A 20,128-nucleotide genomic window follows, 5' to 3' on the forward strand; every position below is an offset into this window, starting at 1 on the left:
AGGCTCAGGGGTGATCTGACGGCCACCTACAAGTTTATCGGGGTGACCACCAGCATCTGGGGGAACGTTTGTTCACCAGAGCGCCCCAAGGGATGACGAGGTCAAATGGTCACAAACTACTTCAAGATCGTTTCAGGCTGGACATAAGGAAGAACTTCTTTACTGTCCGAGCCCCCAAGGTCTGGAACAGCCTGCCACCGGAGGTGGTTCAAGCGCCTTCATTGAACACCTTCAAGATGAAACTGGATGCTTATCTTGCTGGGATCCTATGACCCCAGCTGACTTCCTGCCCTTTGGGCTGGGGGCTGGACTCGATGATCTTCCGAGGTCCCTTCCAGCCCTGATGTCTATGAAATCTATGAAATTTCCAAAGGGGTCTACACCTCCATTCACAATTTTTTAGGGGTCCACAAATGAAAAAAAGGTTGAAAACCACTGTTCTAAGGAGTATATCCTCACCTGGTATAATTGGGTGTAGCTCTGTTTTCAATGAAGCCATATTTATTTATAAAAGGTGAGGACAGAGCTGAGATGGCCACAAACCATCTCAAGAGAGAAGACAGGAAGAATTGGGCAGCAGGCTGCTTTCTCATTCCACAAACCTGTTTATCATTCTGCATCAGGACGAAGTAGAATGCTTTCAAGATTTTTATTCTGGGAAAAACACACAGCGTGAGGGTTTTTTTTCCCAGAAAAAGACTACCCAGGTAGTTATGGCACTTACACAAGACATGAGGAAACCCATGTTCAATACCCTGCTTTGTCTGACTCTGATCAGGGGACTTGAACCATCTTCTGCTTCCTATGTGGGGTTCCTGACCACCTGGCTATTGTGGGGCAATGTATACAGTCTCCATTTCTTACCAGAAATTCTATCTATAAGCTGTAAAGTCTTCTCCAAAGAAAATGTCTTCTAATCTGGTATGCTTCCACAAAAAGTTTGGGTTGACTGTACTGGCATTTTCCCAACAAAAGAACGTGCTAAAAATTTCCCAACCAGCTATGTGTGAACAGCTGTTATCCCACTGAACACCGGGCCTACTCCTCTGTAGAAATTTGGGGCCAAACACGGTCCTCAATACCTGTTGCTGTAACTTCTTCCTCAATGCCTGCTGCCTAATTTGTTGGCTCAGTTGCTCTTACCACTTAGACCTTCTGACATACAGCTCCGCATCCAGTATTTGGAGCTTCCTCCCTTTCTTAAATGATAAAGCTGGCATTTGATCTACTAAGCTGCACAGCCTTTGCAATTTTTTCCCCCAACAATATTTTGATTTCTGAGCATGTTGGCATCCCACTAATTAAAAATACAATAGTACAGTGGCAGAGAACATGGATCACTGACAGTTCAGATGTACCTTATACTTAGCAAGACATTTCCAAAGGTTCTTGAACTCTTGCAGGGTGAGTCTTCCATTCGAACTGAGCTGCATATGTAGTTAAAGATTAATCCTTTACTGGAAGCTGACTGAAATCCTGCTTCTCCTGAAATGACATTTTGGACACAGCTTTCACCACCAAAGAGGGATGAAAGAAATCTCTGTTGCTTTGTTATTTTAAACTGAAGAAAGCAAAGCACTATGCAGCTTAAAGATTCTTAGTTACCCTTTGAATTGAAGTTCACTTATTTTGTGCATTCTAGACCTTCTTTCACTCATACTAAAAATCAATGAATATCTTATATTTTTTTAATTGCATTTCATTTCAGAGTATGATCCTCAAGTTACAAATCCATTCAAAACACATGATCCCACTGAAATGCAGCTGCATCTGGGCAGGAACAAATGTTGCTTTAGTGTGGTTCTGCCACTTCTGTGAGGTTCGGTGGGTAAGCACAGCAGCTCTGTGCATGCTGTCTACAGGGCATCATGCTGGCCAAGGTTTTGTTGCTTTCACACTAGCATGCACTAGGGTAGAAGAGAGCACCAGGAAGCATCACCAGCCCTGTAGCCAACATTCAGGAAGCCTTTGTGCTATTTATTTCCTGAGATAGGGAGGGGGGGAGCTTTATGAACATAAGATACATAGTAGTCATAGCACTCACAAGCAGAACCAGATACCCCAAGGGGTCACTCTTAATTGTGAGAGAAGAGCCCATGGACCTAGTCTCCTTTGCACCCTGCTTAGCAGTTATAAGTTGGCCGTGAAGAGAGCTCACAGTAGCTCCATAAAGGAAGCACAGCAGCTACTCTGGAGTGAGTCTGCTTCTAGTACTGCTGGAGGTATCCTGTCTGCCTCAGTCCTCTGCAGATAAAGGCTTCCTCCAGCTGCCACCCCCCTGCTAGCACAGCACTTCACTTAAGGTGTCAGTGGCTGCCCAAGCTCTCTTAAAGCAGAACTGAGCTCCAGCTAAATGAGAGTGGGTGTTTGCTGCTGCCACAAAACTTAGCTAGTGTGGCTGTTCCTGTCTTTAAAAGGCCAGTAGGGTCACACTGTATATGGGTTATACAGCAACTTAGTGAATGAAAAATCTGTCTTGAATAAAAATGGAATAGTGGGGCAAAGAGTGGCTGTGTCATCTCCCTGCACATGCCGTGAATTCACAATGACCACTTAGGCAGTGAGGGATATAGCAACAGAAAAGTCTCCCTGTGTCTCTCTCCAGACAGATACACAAAAGCTGGGAAGAAAGAGAGGAGCTGCTGGTCATTTTTATTCATTTTCTGGCAATCTGAAATGGTCTGGCAGTGTCTCAGAGTTATTCCAAGGCCCAGAAAAAAAAGAGACAGCAAGAGAGAGAATGCACAGGGGAGAATTTATGTTTTCATCAAGGAACCTTCTTGTTCTACAAGGGCCAGCAATGTATTTCCAATGTTGTCTTGTTAACAGTAAAAAGACTGTGTGATCCATCTAAATAGAAAAGGCACATACCAAAGGAAGAATGGTGTGCCAAGCATCTTCATGTGACTCCAGAGTGACACAGTGTCTCACCTCAGACATTGGCCAGGGCTTGAGTGGCCAGCAGAAATCATAGCTTAATTGTTGTCACAATACACTTAAAGCAGTGGCCTTGAATCAACAGTTTATAGACAAGCCAAGCTTGCAGCCTTGAAGGAAAGGTGGACAGGAAGAGTGCTAGCAAGGGCAGATGGGGGTAGGGGATGAGAGGTGCACCAGTGCAGTCACACCCCCTTCTGCCACCACTGTCGCCAAATGACCCACAGTGGCACAGGTGAAGCTTGAGCCACTCCTGCCCTGCTCCAGCTGCAGGGTGTGTGGGGTGCCGAGTTTGGCAGGGGAGAGCAGCAGTAATGGGCGGGTTTCTTCTTCCTGCACCTGCTCTCTGCTGCTTCCCCTCCCCATGTCCCTCACTGGCTGGGAGCAGGTACCAGAAGGAGGAACCCACCTTGTGTCACTGCCACTGTTCCTGGCTGGCACAGGCACAGGAGGAGCCCCAGAGCTCCTCCTGCCCTACTCTAGACACAGGTTGCAAGGAGCAGCTGCGCAGGGAGCTGGATTTAGCTGGGGACAGTAGCAGTAGCATACAGATTCCTCCTTTTGGGGGCGAGGGGCACTCTGGGGATGGGGTTGGTTAGGCAGGGAGCAGGCACTGGAAGGAGGAATATGAGTGCTATCGCTGCTGCCCTCAGCATTGCTTCTCCCCACAGCTCCCTGCTGAAGTGATGCAGAAGCACCTCTTGGGTGCCTGGGTCAGCCAGGGAGAGTGGCAGTGGGTGGGTCCCTAGCCTTCATGTGCCTGCTCTCTGCCTGGCTTCCTGCTATCCCAGGGGCTATGGCCATGCCTTGCCCCCACTCCCACATGGTGTGAGGGGCAATATGCTGCCCCCTCCCCCCCACCTTTAGTAAATCCTGGATCTGCCCATGAGTGCTAGCTATAGAGTGGGCCTTGCCAAATCCAAAGGTTTTTGCATGGGAGCCAATAGATGTTTTTAAAGTTGGGAGCCATGGCATATTAATCACTGAGAGCTCTGAAGACAAGGGCAATGTAATTATTAGTAACATATTTTGAAGTAATGAGAGAGAGGAATATGCCCCCACCCCAACCACACTATCATCAGGGAGATGCAGAGCAAGGGTGCATCGCAAACATACTGTGGGAATGTTAGTTACTGGAAATCATGGAAAATATTTACTTGCAAGTTCTCACAATGAGAGGCTCAGCTCAGCCATAACTCAAGGCAAGGATGGGCAGTGCAGGGGTAGTTTATTGCTTTTGCTGAAAGGATACATCCATCAGAGCTAAAATGCCTCTGCATGAATCAAAGCTGAATCGTCCTTCTGGGCCGGCCATTTGATCTATGTAAGAATTGATAAAACAAAAAGAGATCAGATGGCTAGACTAAGAGGGCTGCCTGAGAGCATTAAGAAAAGCAATGGTACATGATGGAGTTAACTCTTCACTTTCTGCCAGTGCGACTGCACGTGTCACTGTTAGGTTGGAATGGAGAATCCATGTCACCCCCAGGATTTGGCACAGGCTCTGAAACAGCAGGAGGAGTTGCAATTAGAATTGCAGGTTCCCTGAAGGGGCTGTGTCACATCTCTCAAATGGGCCCACAGTTTACCTAGGTTCCACACAATGCTGGTGCTCCCCTTTTCCCTCTTTACAGATGGAATAATTTCTCATTAGAAATAAAGAACAAATAAGCTAAAGCTACAGAAAAAAACTATTTAGACCAGATGAATGAATTCTACAACATGTTGGATTCCTTGTGTAAATAATTGCATTGATCCCTTGTTTGGGGACTTAGTCATATACTATATCAAATGTTTAGTTGCTGGCAGGTGGAACAGTCTGGGAATGGGGAAGACCAAGATCAGACTTTGACAAGGGAGTGTTGAAGTCAAGTCTGAGGTGACAGACCAGGGCTGTGTGAGAAGGTTAGGAGTAAAATAAAACAGGGATGTCAGGGCTTTGAGGCATGGTGGAGGGCCACTGGAAAAGTGGTGTAAGGACTAGCTAGCAGAGGCACTGCAGCCTCATAGTAAGAGGACCTCAGTACAGCTGTGTGAGGTCCAAGAGCTAAAACAGCAGGACAGGCTGCAGGTGGGTAAGGGATGGATCTGTATGGGACTCAGGGCAGGAATAAGAGGGATACTCTTGATTGTAATCTTGATTGATTGATATTCTTGAATGGAGAGGCCATTATAGCACTATTTAGACACTAAGGGTTAGAACAAGAATGTAAGAGTTGACTGGGGCATAGGCAGTCAGTCTTAATGATTAGGGGTATACCAGAATGGAAAAGAGGTCAGCACTAGGTATCAGTCCCAGTTCCAGGATGTCAAGAGAGGGTCATGGTCAGAGCAAACAATTGAGGCCAGGAGATTCAAGGCAGTAACAAGATTTAACTGAAGTCAGGAGTGTCATAAACAACTGCACCAAATAAGGCTGTTGCTGGGACAAGGGCCTGCAACAAGTGGAAGGATTTATAGCCCTCGAGTCAGGTGTTTGTTGGTTCCCAATGGTTCCAGCTGGGGCTGGGGGCTGGCCAGGTGCCTGGTGGCCTGGGCTTCTGCGGCTGGTTCCAAAGTTCTGGGCTCAAAACCTCAAGGATCCCCATAGGAAGGGTGGTGAAGATGCAACATGTGCTAATCTCTGTGACCATAATGACTGGGGTATGTTATGGGAATCTGGTCCGGGTTGTAAAACTATTTTGCTGTGTGTTTTCTCTTCATGTGATCATACTTTTTCTAAAATAACTCTTGAGCACAAAGGGAATCCCAGCGGAGAGTTTTCAGTTCTTCTGGATAAAACAGTTCTCTCAACCAGAGTGGGCATTTGCTTAAGACCATCCGAGTTAGCATGAAGCCCTCACTCTGACAGTAGACCAAGAATAAGGAAACACAATGAACACAAAGTAGACCCCAAAGTGGTTTACCTTTCAGGAGCACTTCATTAAGAATTCTTTGCAGCTGTGAGGCATTGATATCTGAACCCTAAGGCAGAACAAACAAGAGCCTTCATAAGCACTGGGTTTCCTTATTTCTCACCTTGACCCTGATTTCTTTTCCTCACTCACTAGAAATCAGAAGTAACTCCATTGGTTAGTGGAGTGATACAGCTGCAAATTGGGTGGACAAATTGGGATCTCTGAACCATTTTCTTTTCTTTGTAGAACAATAATCAGCATTGCCAATGCAAGCATCTCAAAGTGCTTTCTGAATATTATTGCCACAAGGCAGAGTGGAGAAGTATTCTCCCCATTTTCATATAGATAAGCAGCTTTGGAGGGTTTAAGATCCACATCCAATCCCCTTTTGGCAGGCTAACACCACTTACGTCAGGGAAGGTTGACAAAGAAACCACCTACTTTTAGCCTGGAAACCTTGTGATTAGGGCACTTGCCCATAGCCTGGAGGACTCAGGTTCTCACTCCCAGTCCTTGCTGGAGGGGTTTCTTTTTTAGCTATTTCTCTGTGGTACATTGTAGCTAGCAAGCAAGCCATGGGCTAGGCAGTTTCAGGAGTGCTCTCCTGTTGACACTGGTCCACTGATAGCCAAGAGAAGATATAACAAGTGAGGCACACTTCCAAAGACACTTTCCTCCTGTCCCCATACATCTTCTCCTTTTGGCTGCTCAGTGGACCAATTTAAATATCAGAGGTGGAGAATGACACTTTCAATATGTAAGTCCCTGGTCTGTTGGTTATGGTACTATATTAGGTAGGTGCAAAGCCTCTCTGGCTGAAGGGGGCTTCCTCCTTGTAGGGCAAATGCCCTCACCACCAGGCTACTGGAGAAAGAGTAAGATGATTGTCCTCTGTTTTGTGATTTACACAGGGTTATTGGCCTTTCCAGTAAGAAGGACAATGTTTAGATCTGCAAATAGTCTGCTGATGATCTCAAGCTGCATAGACAGCAGCATAAAAACATGGCTGGGTGCCCGGGAAGGCTGCTACACACAGAAACAGCAATGACTGCTGGTTGCAGCTGCTATTACCATCATGCAGTTGGGGCAAAAGCTGTATTTTTCACCCTCCCACCCCTGTCAGCACCCAGGGAGGTTGCACCTGTTTCCCCACCCTAGTTAGGCTACTGCTTATATAGCTATCTTAACAGCATGCCTACCTGTCTAAACCTGATGTTGGATTTAAGCCTAAGTTACTTGTCCAAGGTCACAAAAGAAGTCTGTGGCTGAGCAAAGCATAGGATTCTGGACTCTCTATGTGATGGCTTAACCCCCACCTCACCTTGTTCCAGCTAGGATTGCTCTGGGGGTCTTTTTTATCTGAAGATGCACAAGATAAGCCAAAGCAAAATTCCTCTGAATTATACATTGGTTTACTGGGATATCAGCAACTAGGCAAAATTACCAGTAACAGCTACATACAGTAGTGAATATACAGATATACTGACTACAGGTTGATGGCTTCTCAGGTCCTTCAGAGCCTGTTATCATAGGAAAGACAAACTTCAGACTCCCACATGTGTGCTTTGGAACTGCAGAGTCGTATTTGGTTCAGATACAAACTTTCTATATTTTTGCCCATTTCTCTGAAATAATGATCTCTTGCCAATTCAGGAGGGAGCAGGGAAGGTCTGAGTTATGACATGACATATGTTTCTACCTGGGGTTTTATCAGCATCAGTGTGGTCACCAGTTTATTCCTCTCGACTCACTTGAAACAGTCCCTCATGGATACATCTTCTTTCACATGCTATTTGTTATGATTCAGAGATTGAATCATTTCTGGCATCAATTTGTCAGTGAGAAGGAATGTAGTGACATATTTGGCACCAAGGCGTTCGGGGTATCAGGCCTCCCCAGCAACCTTTACTATTGCTTAATTAATTATTTGATTGTATGCTTGGAGATGTTGGGCCACCTAAAAGTAGAGATGATTCATTCAAGTACTCAGTGCACTATACCAGTTAACCTGCACTCTATACAAGTCCACTTATTCTATGCCTAGCTCAGCCACCAACTTCTTTTGTGACTCAGAGAAGAATGAAGAGGTGGTACGTAGCCACCTCTGTGTCCCTTCCCAATCCTGCAAACTCTAGGTACAGGGCAAGGTTCCTCTCATGAGTTCGAGCAACATGAAGGCTGCTTTCTCCTGCTAGTAGTTTCCAGAGACTTGTACAGCAAGTAGGAATACACAAGGGCACGCTAGCCACACCCTCTTTCTTGGCCACCAGGCAGGGATATGGCATAAGAGACCCCCGTACACATTCAGGTAAAGGCACAATGGGATCTAATAAACTTAAGGTAATTAAGTTCGTCTTAAGGTAATTGCACAATTAACCAGTTAATAGTGCAATACCTGTAAGTGGAGAGGGGGCTGGAGTGACTACCCTGTCTTTATGCTGCAAGAGGATTTATCTATTCACTATTATTCTGGCATAAGCAAACTGAGATTCTGAGCCACTGTCTCTTGTATGTTGACCCCATAGATCTAAGCTGTTCATCTGCTGACATATAAAATCTGCCTTCCTTGTCCCCACTACACCCCAAGACCCCTCCAGTGCATTCTGTATGACTGTCTGTGTCATTTTCACCTTTATGCACTGATATAGCTATTAGCTGTGAGAGGTCTATTGTGCAAAAGCTTTTGGCAGCAATTTTTTTCCCTTGACTAAGTCAAGGAGTCCTTTATAACAGTTTATTAAACCATTAAAAGCATCTCCTGTGAACACACACAGCTTGGCTCAGAGAGAACGGGAATCAATTACTCCAGCACTGACTGATGTATGCTTTCCAAATGCAGCAAATGCAAGCTGGAAACAATCCTGATCAGAGGGGGAAAATATCCAAGACTTACTGCTAATTGCTTGTTAAAAAAAAACCCCAAACAAACAATCATCCTCTAATATACCAAGCTAGCCATTCTATTCCATCTTCCATTTTTTTTTCCTCTGGATTTTGGCAGGCAGATCAATACTGTTTTGAGGATATCCATTTGAGGATTGATAAACCCACATTTATTTCTAAAGACATTTTTCAGTGTGGATTGATAGCAAGAACAGAGCTATTTTTTTTCAATGCCCCACACATTTTTATTGTTTTTTTTTTTTCTATTAAGCAGTTTTATTGAGGGTACCTGCTTAGCATATCTTAGAAAGATGTTTTCATAGTTGTTGTCTTGGTTCTGTTTGGATACATCCTGGATTAAAGCAGAACAAGCACATACTGAAATTAGTCACAACAGAGGTAGGGGGAAAAACCTGATTATTTATGTAGCTTTGTAGACACATACAGCACTTTATAGCTGGTAAGATATGTATAACAAAGGATACAGTATTTTGCCTCAAAGACCTGGCAGTTCCAAGGAAAGAAGAGATGCAGCAGGGATTAGACAAGAAGCAGCGCGTAGATGTTATTGCTATATAGAAGAGGGGCAGGGGCTCAGAAGGGATTTGAAGGAGGACAAGGGGGAAACCTTGGTGTCCCTTAATGGAAGGATGTTCCAAGCAGAGGTGTAACTCCCAGATGCTGCATCCTACACAGGTGCTGGCAGGGGCTGAGCTGGCTGGGGCAGTGGTGGCAACTGCTTTTTTTGCACGCCCTTTAAATAGGTGCCTGAGGCTGGTGCCTGGGCTACCCACCCCTCATTATGCTAATGGTTCCAAGCACAGAGACAAAGGAGGGGTCAGAAGAATCTTAGATGGATGGTCAGGAGTATGTGAAAATCAGAATAGGAATTGGAAAGCCTAGGCAGAAATACATGAAGGAGGGAGACATGTCTGAGAGGAAGACTGCATAGGCAGCATTGAATTCATCTTTTGGGCCCAGGCTGCTAATCCTCTCCCATGCAAGTAGTTCCACTGACTTAAATAGGATGATTCACATGAGTAAGGACAGTTTATATGAGCAAAGTTTGTAGAATCAGGTGCCATGTTAAGAAAAGGCGAAATATTGGTTAATGACATTTGGTGGGGAAGTTGACAGCGTCTGAATGCAACTGGGTAATAGATACTTATGTTTATGCTCTCATTAATGGGGCTTAATTGCTGACTCCATCATTAGCAAAAAGGGGCTCGAGTTTCTCTTCTCTGACACTATTCAATGTAGTGCTGGTACTCCTACTTTTCACTGCTCTTAGCAAGAGGAAAATCAGGCACAGTGCTTTTCAAACTGAAGCGCCACACAAGGCAGGAGGGGGCTGTCCAGTAGAGTATGCCAGCTCTGGAAAGTCTATAAGTCACAGAGGGCTAGTTGAGCAGGTGGACTAGAAATTGTACTGCACATGGGCAGCAATTATGTGGGCCCAAATCTAATCTCACAGTAGTTATAACTGGTGTCGTTTCACCAACTTTCCTAGAGAGACATTGATATAACTGAGGAGTGAGAGGAATCAGGATCAGAGCAGAGCTGCATTAAAGAGTATTTGTTTCTGGCAATCCATCTTCTTCTATTTACATGGACTAATCCTCATGTGGAAAGTAAAGATGCAGTGCTGCAGATTGGCATAGTCTTGATGACAGTGATTTCAGGTACATTCACTAAATATCAAGGACCTGGTTCTGAAGTTCTCTCTCCAATGAACTGGTCTCTTAGTCCAGGGCTGTCCAACTTCTAAGCAGCTGGGGGCTGCACACCCTGTGGATCACATTAGGGGTGCATGGGGCCGCGTGCTGCATGCCTCTCTTCCCCCACTGCACCATGCACCCATTACTACACCATGTGCCCAGGTGCCCTCCTTCCCCTATACTTCACTGTGCCACTCAGGTACCCTGGGCTGCAGACTGCAGGCCCCACCAGAGGGAGAGGGAGCCCAGAGGCTGCAGCTGGAGTGATAGGGGGAGCAGTGGCTGGGTTGGAGCCCAGAGGCCACAATTTATCCCCTCATGGGCTATATGAGGCCCGTTGGACAGCCCTGCCTTAGTCTTATTAGCAAAATGGTACAAAGGAGTGCAGAATGGCTGTGCTGAGCCCAGAGCAAGGCATCAGACAAAAGAGAAAGCAAAAGCCATGGTAGTAAGGGAGGGAGAAAAGTGGGGGAAGAAAAGAGGCTTTTTAACACCTGTACCATAAAGCTGATTCATGTATCTCCAGTTGTTTAAATCAGAGGCTGGCTCCCTTTCAGAGAAGAGGGGCAGCTACTTCTGACCCAGCCACTACCACAAGCTACCATCCCCTCGGCAGCGCCCAGGCCACCTGCTGCTGTCTCTGCCTTGCACCATCACTGACTCCCATTCCCAATGGCAATGGTGAAGGCCAAATTTGGTGGTGACGGTAAGCAGTGCCTGCCAAAGGGGGTGCAGAGAAAGCATGGAGTGCTGCAATGGGGGCAACCCTTAGGAAATCAGCAGCATGGCAATGGCAGAGAAGGGAGGCATGCCAGGCCAGGCTAAGTGCTGCTGTGAGCTGGATTTCAGCCATCATAAGCTGCTAACCCTTGATCTAAATCACTTTTCACATGTTCCTACCTTTGGCGATATGAGGCTGAGCCTGGTGTTCGGGTCTCTAGAAAATATCACAAGAGTCATATCAGAAAAGAGAGCATTTGAGTGCATATCTGCAGAAGAGGGTAGTGGACACTGCCTGGGAGTCCCACTCTTCAGTTACCATGAGTGTGTCAGCAATGATGCTTGTAATAGTGAGCAACACATGGCTTTGGTTCATAACTGGACCTCATAAATCTCAATAAGCAATCCAGTGCCTGGGGATCTTTATTAAGCCACTTCATTAAATAAAAATGGATGTGTGGTGCAGTTTCTTGCTTTGCAAACACACTGAGGACTCACATTTGAGGGCAGTACCTTGCAAGTGGCTCTCAGTCAAATTGGAATGGTGTACTGCTGTAGCAGTGATCAAAATGGGCCTGATTCTCTTCTCACACCTATTTTACTGAGCACTAACTTCTCTGGATTTACACTAGTATCAGAAAGAAGAGAATCAAGCCCACTGTCTACTCAAGCAGAGCTTTCTTCACAAGAAGGCAAGAGATCCTTGTTGCCTTACACTGAGCATATCTTTAGGAAATCTTCACCTCATTTCCTTTTAGCCAGTTTAATAGTTACAAACACAAGATTAATATTATTACTAAAAAGACTCAAGGAGCACTTGAGGACATGAAAAAGCAACAAGTTTAACACAGAAGACAAATTTAAAGTCCACATAAAAATTAACCTGTTGGCCTCATTGTTACTGAGGCAAATAAAAGAGCAGCGCTCAGCACTCCAATCTTGCTTTAGTTGAAGAAGCAATATTTGTAGCATACTTTATATTTCCCTGTGTTTATTGTAGTACAGCAGTTCCCTAGCTCCGAGTGTAGCCACAGGCACCTGGCTCGGGCAATCCCAGGGGGTACAGGGGGACACAATGTACATGCAGCCACAGAGGGAAGCACCAGGCTCCTGCACAGCTCAGGCAGGTAGGCAGGCTCCAGGAAAAAAAAAAAAGATCAGGCTCGCCGCTTTTCTTGGGTGAAGCCTGCCTTCCTGGGCTGCTGCTAGGCTGCCTGCATGGGCTTCCTGCAGAGCCCCAGAGCTGCACGGAGCCCAGTGCTTCACTCCACAACTGTAGGGCAGCAAACTAAAACTCTGCCGGCAGCTTGCCCTCCCCTCCCCCGAGGAGTTTTAGTTTGCTGCACCCCAAGTCTTTTAAGGTGCATTATACCACCAAATTTGCTATAGTGTCTGGAATTACTGAGCGATACACCACCGACGCGTGCAAACACTGACACCATTAAAGTGGTATAAAAGCATGTAACCTGCTTCAAAGTGTCATGCACACATGCCCCTCATTTTGTCTATGCACAGCCATAAACTCTGGCACATATTGTGGGGCTAGGTAGCAGGCAGTCCCTGCACTGAGCACTCTCATGCCCCAGCCAGCATCTACACGTGCACTGCAGCACACTAAATAATGCCACCATAAGATAGCCCTTGTATTGACAAGTACTAACCTACAGCAGTGTTTATTAGTTTACTGCAACCCAATAAGGCTGTAAAAGTAGATGCTGAGACTTTACTGTGTAGTTGATTACGTAATGCCACAACAAACGTTTCATGTAGATGTGCACACTGAACAGTATCTTGCTACTCAGTCAGCATGTCTACATGAGATGTTTACTGCAGAGTTGCCTAACTAGCTCTGCAGTAAAATCTGAGTGTCTACATGTGCAGCCCTATTATGCCACAGTAAAGTCTGCCTTAGGCATAGTATGTAGTATGCCACAGTAAAGTCTGCAATAAAGTCTGCCTTAGGTTAGTACTTGTAAACACAAGTTCTATCCTACAGTAGCATTCTTTAGTGCGCCACAATGTACACATAGACACTGACGGGGCTCACTGGGGCATGAGAGCACTTCAGTGCAGGGGCTGCCAGCTGACTCCAGCCAGCCCCTCTGCAGCACAGCCCCAGCCAGCCCCTCTGCAGCACATTGAGCCAAGTCGGACCAGCCCTGGGCTGGCAGGCTGACCCCTCTGAGCCCCCTGCCCCCTCTGAGCCAGCACAATGTGCTATGGTCCTGGGCACATGTGTTAAACATGGTCCTGGAAGCAATAAACTCTGGCTCAACATATGCCGGCAATTACTGCATCACATTAATTGTATGTGTCAATGTGCCTAGTGACCGTGTTTACACATGTGCTTAACCGCGGAGTAGACTAATTAGCTGTAGAGTAAAGCATCACCATCTACACATGTGACAGTATTAGGCCACAGTAAACTAATTAATCCTGCAATAAGATAATAATGTTGGGACAGTACTATCTTATGCTGGGGTGATTTACTGTGATTAAATTCACATGTAGACATTGACCATGGGTGTAAATTGCTCCTAGCTGCCTAGCCACATGGCTCTGCACTTTTAGCGTGCTTGTGACTCAGCCAGCCCCTCTGCCACCTGATGCTGGCAGGCAGAGCCCAGGGCTGACCCCCCTGTGCCCTCTGCCAGGTTGGGACTGCTCTGCTTCAGCTCAAATTGCTGCTGTCCTGGGCGCACGTGTACATGTTGTGCCCAGGAGTAGTTTACTCTGGCTCAAACTGCTCCAGAATTTATTGCTTCTGGGTACCGCATTTACATGTGTGCCCAGGACCATAGCATGTTGCACTGGGTTGGAGCAGCCCCAGCTGGCAGGAGGTCTGGGGGGGGTCAGTCTGCCAGCCCAGGGCTGCTCGGACCCAGCTCAACATGCCAGTACTGGGTCATAAGAGCGCTCCAGTGTGTGGCTAGCTGGCTGACAGCCCCCACACTGAATACCCTCATGCCCCAGCCAGCCCTGTCAGCATCTATATATGTGTTGCAATGGAGTAAATAACTCTGCTATAGGATAGTACTTGTATTTACAAGTACTAATCTATGGCAGAGTTAATTAGTTTACTCTGTCCTAATAGCACTGCACATGCAGACACTGCAAGTTTACTGCAGAACTAATTAGGCAGCTCTGCATTTAAACATCTTGTGTAGATGCGCCCAGTGAGATGATTTGTGGAGTAAGACCCCTAAGCCACAAAAGGTATTTAGGTAACAAGCTCCCAATGGTTATGAATGAGAGCTGGCTGCCAACACACCTTGGAGGCTATAGGCCACAGTTAGTAACAGATGTGCATAAGGGCATGTCTATCCCGCCTCTGCAGCACTCTTGAGAGGACCACCAAATTCAGACCCTGCCTGCTTCCTTCAACTCCATGACAAACCTAGAAATGAGACAGTGTAACTGGTCTGAGGTTACCCTCTGCAGCCACTTTTTAAGTGGGGTGGAGCCAAAGACCTGGAAAGCAGCAGAAGGGGGATGATATGTGCAGAGTGGGAGCAGCTTGGTTGGATGTGGTTTTTAGTAGTGCTCTCAGGTGTGCCACGGCTGCAGAACAGACATGTCCTAGAGCTGACAGAATTCTTCCCCCTGAGAGAGGCTAAAACGATATTGGCCCAGACTGCAGCTCTCTAACATGCATAACCAAGCAGTTACTCATATGAATAGCCCCGATGAAGTCAGTCTAGCTCAAAGCCTTTTTTCAAAACTAATTGTTGCTGCGGGCTTGAATGTTTTGCTATCACAAGTAAGAGGAAGTGTTCATCAAACAATCTCTTAAGTAAAGTGTGGGCTATATTATGTGAGAATCCAAATACAGGGTATAGTGCAGGGTATTGTGGCAGTGCCATTATGTAGTGCATTTACAGGAAATGCATTTATGTTGGCTAGGAATAACTTTACAAGCATTGTTCCAGAATCTACAAACCTATCTTTGCTGGCTGACTTTCCAGCCCCTGTGGAGTGTTATTGATCTGTGCAATGAATCCACCTACATAAATTGCACTACAGAATCAGGTACTTCAGTTGTAAGCACCATGCCATCTTTCAATGCCTCTGCAGAACACTAGCACAACGGGGCACTTATCTTGATAGGGACCTATCAGCATTATTGCAATGGAATTATTTAAGAACAACAGCAACTAACACAAGGTATGAGTCCTTTTTACTTGGAACAGAAGTTTACTACCAGCTGGAGGGACATCTCAGATATAGAGAATGTAATGCGATGCTCAAAATGATGCTTAATGAATGCTTAGGCTTTCCTGGAAAGCATGGGCCTATCTGGTGGAAATGTGATCATTGACTTGATAACCCTAGATGGAGCATTGTTCTGTTCTGTGACTGTAATCCTACACAAAGGTGCACCTAGCCTACATGCCTGTTAGTGTTACCAACATCATCCTTGCCACTAAACCTTATCTTTGCATTATTTTTCCACAAAACCAATAACAACAAAATTTTGCATTACTTGCCTTGACTGTAGAAACAGTCTTAACAAGCATTCTAGCTCTGCACACTGTAAACATGGCTCATATAAGTGGCACTTATAACAATCTTACTTGCTGTAATCTTGACTCCGCAGGAAGATTCTTAGGAGGAATTCAGACTCCTGGCCTTCTTTTGACGTAACTGGAATAATTACATAGGTGCCTTGGCTCAAGGTAAAGCAACCGGTGATGTCTCGGGCTGTGATGAAACCTTTCTTCCAAGGTGTAAATTTATATTGGGAGAAAAATGCAGCCGGCAATCCATTCAGCTGGTCCTGGAACTGAAGGAAATTGTTGCCAGTGGCAATTTTGTACTCTCACAGCACTTCTGATCCAAAATAGCTTTACAAATTCCAGCTTGTGTAAATGGGAATCACCCCACCCACCACCAAATGTGAACATCTCTGGTGTGGAACAGCAGTTAAGAGCACCCAGCAGCACTATGCAAGAGTGTAGCAAGTGAAAAAGAACTAGAGGGGAGGGGTGGGATTTTAGATGGGCAAAGCATGGTTAACCGATCTGGAATTTGTCCAGGGCACTGAGGCAAATAACCTTATTCTTGCAAAAGCTTCCCTGGGACATATCATGGCCATGAATGGTTTGAACCCTGGTTAAATATTTCATCCGGCCAAGAATATCTCCTAGCAGCAGAGCAGCAACTTTACATTGGTTTTTTTAAAGGAAATAACATACCCTGATATTTCTTCTGTTATTCCAATATTTTTGTCAAGAGGAAACAAATATAATGTAACAGCTATTACTATGATGGCATGTAAAGATAGCATAATAAAAAAGCCCTTACTAAACACATTCCCCCCAAATACAACAGAGTGTATAAATTCCATTTAGAATGGTTATACAGCGTGACACAGTTATTTATGAGCCATGTCGTCAGGAGAAAATATTATAAGCCTTCTGTCTGGGGGAGAAAAAAGACTGCTATTGGGAACAGGGGAGATATTTGGACTTCAAGGTATTCCAGGCCAGATGCTCAGCTGGTATTAATGGGTGTTGTTCCATTGAAATGAATGGTGCAATCCTCATTTACACCATCTGAGCCTTACTCTGAACTCCTTCCACTGAAAACGCAGAAGTAACTCCTGTATATCCCAAATGAGTAAAGCTAGTGCAAGATCAGAATCAGGCCATGTTTACCCAGCTATTGCACAACATTAAACCTCCCTTCCAGCCATGCATTAGTGCTCCATGTCTCATAGCCCTAGGAAACCCTTTAATAAATACAGACATATCCATTTTGTTGTGCACCCTGTACTGTACAGTGCTTCTTTCTTATCCTGCCAACACTTACTCTCTATTCTGCTTCCAAGTGGTGATTTGATGGGTCTCAAAATGTACTGAAAAATGAATAATGAGAGCATGTTGTTTTGCAGGGAGGAGTGAGAGGTGAGTGAATTTTAGCATGTGCCAGTCAGGCCCAGCGAAAGGAGAAGCTGTATAAGCAACTGGCCTTCTTTACAGGTGAAAGTTCCTTCTATATAATTTAAGATATGAATTTAAACCAATAACGTTATAAGAGTGACACCCTCTGGTGTGGACATTCTTATAGTATAGAATGATATGGCTGGTAAAATTACATAATTCTACTGCCCCTATCCCTCAGTAATAAATGCCAGCAACTTCTCTCTGCAGGTCTTAAGCTTCCCATTAAAAGGGTCTTTCATTGCATCAAAATTCTGAGGCCTCGCTTGAGCTAGACATTTCATCAGATGTGAGCCATAGGCAAATATTTCCTGATGATGACACCATGACTGCCAAACTCATTCCATTTGTGATCCCGGTCAAATTGGAACACAGAGCTCTATGGTGAAATGGTGACTTGGACCACAGAATTATACACTGCTTGGCTTCCTGATTTCAGGTTAATTCAATTACTACATCAGACATGCAGATTCAGATCCTTAGCTGGTGTGAAATGGTATAGCTATGCTGAAGATGCTAAGGCTGCATCAAATCCCACCAGTTCAGGACATGGCCCTTTTGGCAAGAACACTCAAAAGGTTTGCACCACCTTGTGTGTGTTTGGTATCTTCAGACTTAGAAGACCAGGATGCATAAGGGTCCTAAGTATCAGGTTTGAGATAATTATGGCTTCTTTAAAAAACAGGGATCCACATCTTGGTAAGATTAATTGAGCCCTTCACACATCACCAGCGGATAAATTAGGCACTCCTCTGTTTAATATATTCAGAAACAACTCCACTGGAGTCTACAGAGTTAAACAAGTTTATCATGGACTCAGGTCCACTGTTTATTGATCTTTCAGACAAACCCTCAAAAGGCAAGGCTTTGGTCTACACCATTTAGATATCTGGCACTTCTTGAAAGATCAGAGGTTTACACGGGTGAACTTGGCCAACCTTCTCTGTCTGCAGTCTACTGTACTCTGTGTTTGTTAACTGCTTCCCACACCAGAGATGGCTGCATTTCAGTTATATGTGTGTTTCTATATGCTATGCGTCACAACAAATACAGTTTTACTGCATTAAAGTTTGGATTTGTGACATATCAGCCAAGGAGATATACTGGCAATGCACCAAGGGGAAAGAAACTTCAAGGAAATAAAGGCAAAATATTAGTTAAAGTATTGCAGTAAACTTAAAGAAATCAATACAGCCAAAATCAATGTTAATGTTCACACTTTCTGCGATTGCTCTTCAGTCCTGAAGAATGTTGTTTATAAATATATGGATATGAGAAGGCAGTACTTATATATATGCTGTCCACACATACATATAATTATTGGAATTGATCATATTTTTCCAGGTTTTTAATGACAACACAGACTGAAAATTCAATTTTGAATGAGTTTGCCCCTCCCACTGCCTCCAGCTCTGGAAATTATTGAACATTTAAAAAGAAAAGAAGAAAATAAAGTGAACATACCTGGGGTTCAACCTGAGGAGATAAAAATACATATTTTCAATAAGACCAAGCAAATCTAAAGACCTGCCCTCTATTCCAAAAACCCTTGATTAGACAAAAATCCCCTTTTTATTATGATCTAATATGAAATTGTCAGTTTGGGTCCCCTCCCACTTTATATCACTCCCACACCAAACGCCTGCTCCCAGCATATATACAGAATAACTTCAGAGAAAGGAAAGGCAATTCACCAAGGGTCAGACTGTGCTGCTGTTACTCACAATGAGGACTGCTCTAATACCTTAATACCTAATACATGTTGGAGGTGGTCTAATTTACCATGATAATTGGAAACCTACCACGATAAAACCAGGTCAACATGTATCTGCAGATGTGACCAAGCTATCGAAATGGCAATTTTTGCCATCGTTTCTTGAGGTGAATCTAGGTAACGTGTTATGTGGACAAGGGCCCTTCCTTCCCACGATTTCAATAGAGCTACTTATAGAGATACTATTCATTGCAACTATGGGCTTCATAATCCAGCCCTAACAAGCACCATTACTACTATTTGGACAAAATGGGTCATTAGCTCAGAGGGCAGTGAAATGCCCAATGCTTGATGAATCTTGAGGGACTCCTAGTCAAGTGATATAGTCAGAGATTTCCCTATTCACCTACAGCAGCAGCAGCAGTAACTCTTAAGGTACTGTCCTTACAGCATCCTGCAGGACTAATAACTACACAACATGAAGTATTGTGGGCAAGGATTAGGAGTTCCACTGAATGGATGCTCTTTATATTACCTTTTACTCCTCACCAGAGATCACTGCCGCTGATTTTTAATGGGCAATAAAATCTGGGACAAGCAGTGCTCTATTTTTTCATGAGTAACCGGTAGATTTATGACATCATTTACTCTCCTGAACCTCAGAGTTTGGGTCTGAGTGAAACCTGCCTCGAATTCAAGAGTGCACATATGTGACGTCTGATTCAGGCCAGTCTCGATGTCATTTATTCTCCCAGTTTTAAAAACCTCTGTGGCCAGTGGCAAGGCCACTTACAATCCACCAGCTGCAATATCCACAATATATGTGACAATGCCTTGACAATCACAACATTCATTGCTGAAGGATTGCAAATCATCCTTGCCTGTTTTAAACAGGAGGCTCCCACTGAATTAGTGAGCCCACGTGTGTCTGCCACATCTTCCTCTTCCCATAGGCACTCTAACATGCACCAGGTCAGAGTCTACACGGAAGTAAAATGGCTGCTTCTAGCTCAAGTTACCAGAAACTTCCCATATGCATTGGAGGACATATTTGAGCTTCTAATATCTATATAGATGCAAAACTAAACCACACCTAAACTGCCAGACTTGCTGCCCATAATAGCTGGTACTGCTTACCCAGAAAATGAAAAAGCCAATGTCCAGTTTTGGTGTATCTTGTGCATTGTTGGGAGGTTTTTGCATCAGTGACACCACAACGTTATTCTCTTTCTGATCAGCATCTACCACCTTGATGAAGTACTGAGGATTCCTTGAAAATGCTTCTGCTGAGAAATTATTCATTTAATTAGAGGTGGT

General features: G+C 44.8%; 1 protein-coding gene across 1 annotated transcript in view; it reads right to left on the bottom strand.

Annotated features, from left to right (window-relative positions):
* LOC102373445 (calpain-13-like) overlaps positions 1-20,128 on the bottom strand; it is a 163,173-nt gene that overhangs the window by 106,492 nt on the left and 36,553 nt on the right. The window contains exons 11-18 of the mRNA XM_025216044.1: positions 19,949-20,097; positions 18,562-18,573; positions 15,730-15,938; positions 11,336-11,372; positions 9,007-9,069; positions 5,844-5,901; positions 4,190-4,257; positions 1,359-1,427 (exon numbers count right to left, since the gene is read on the bottom strand). Coding sequence (XP_025071829.1) covers positions 1,359-1,427; positions 4,190-4,257; positions 5,844-5,901; positions 9,007-9,069; positions 11,336-11,372; positions 15,730-15,938; positions 18,562-18,573; positions 19,949-20,097 — 665 coding nt within the window. The remainder of the gene's footprint in view (positions 1-1,358; positions 1,428-4,189; positions 4,258-5,843; positions 5,902-9,006; positions 9,070-11,335; positions 11,373-15,729; positions 15,939-18,561; positions 18,574-19,948; positions 20,098-20,128) is intronic.

The sequence above is a fragment of the Alligator sinensis genome, unplaced genomic scaffold (assembly GCF_000455745.1).
Source record: "Alligator sinensis unplaced genomic scaffold, ASM45574v1 scaffold138_1, whole genome shotgun sequence".
In the NCBI taxonomy this organism is placed as follows: Eukaryota; Metazoa; Chordata; order Crocodylia; family Alligatoridae; genus Alligator; species Alligator sinensis.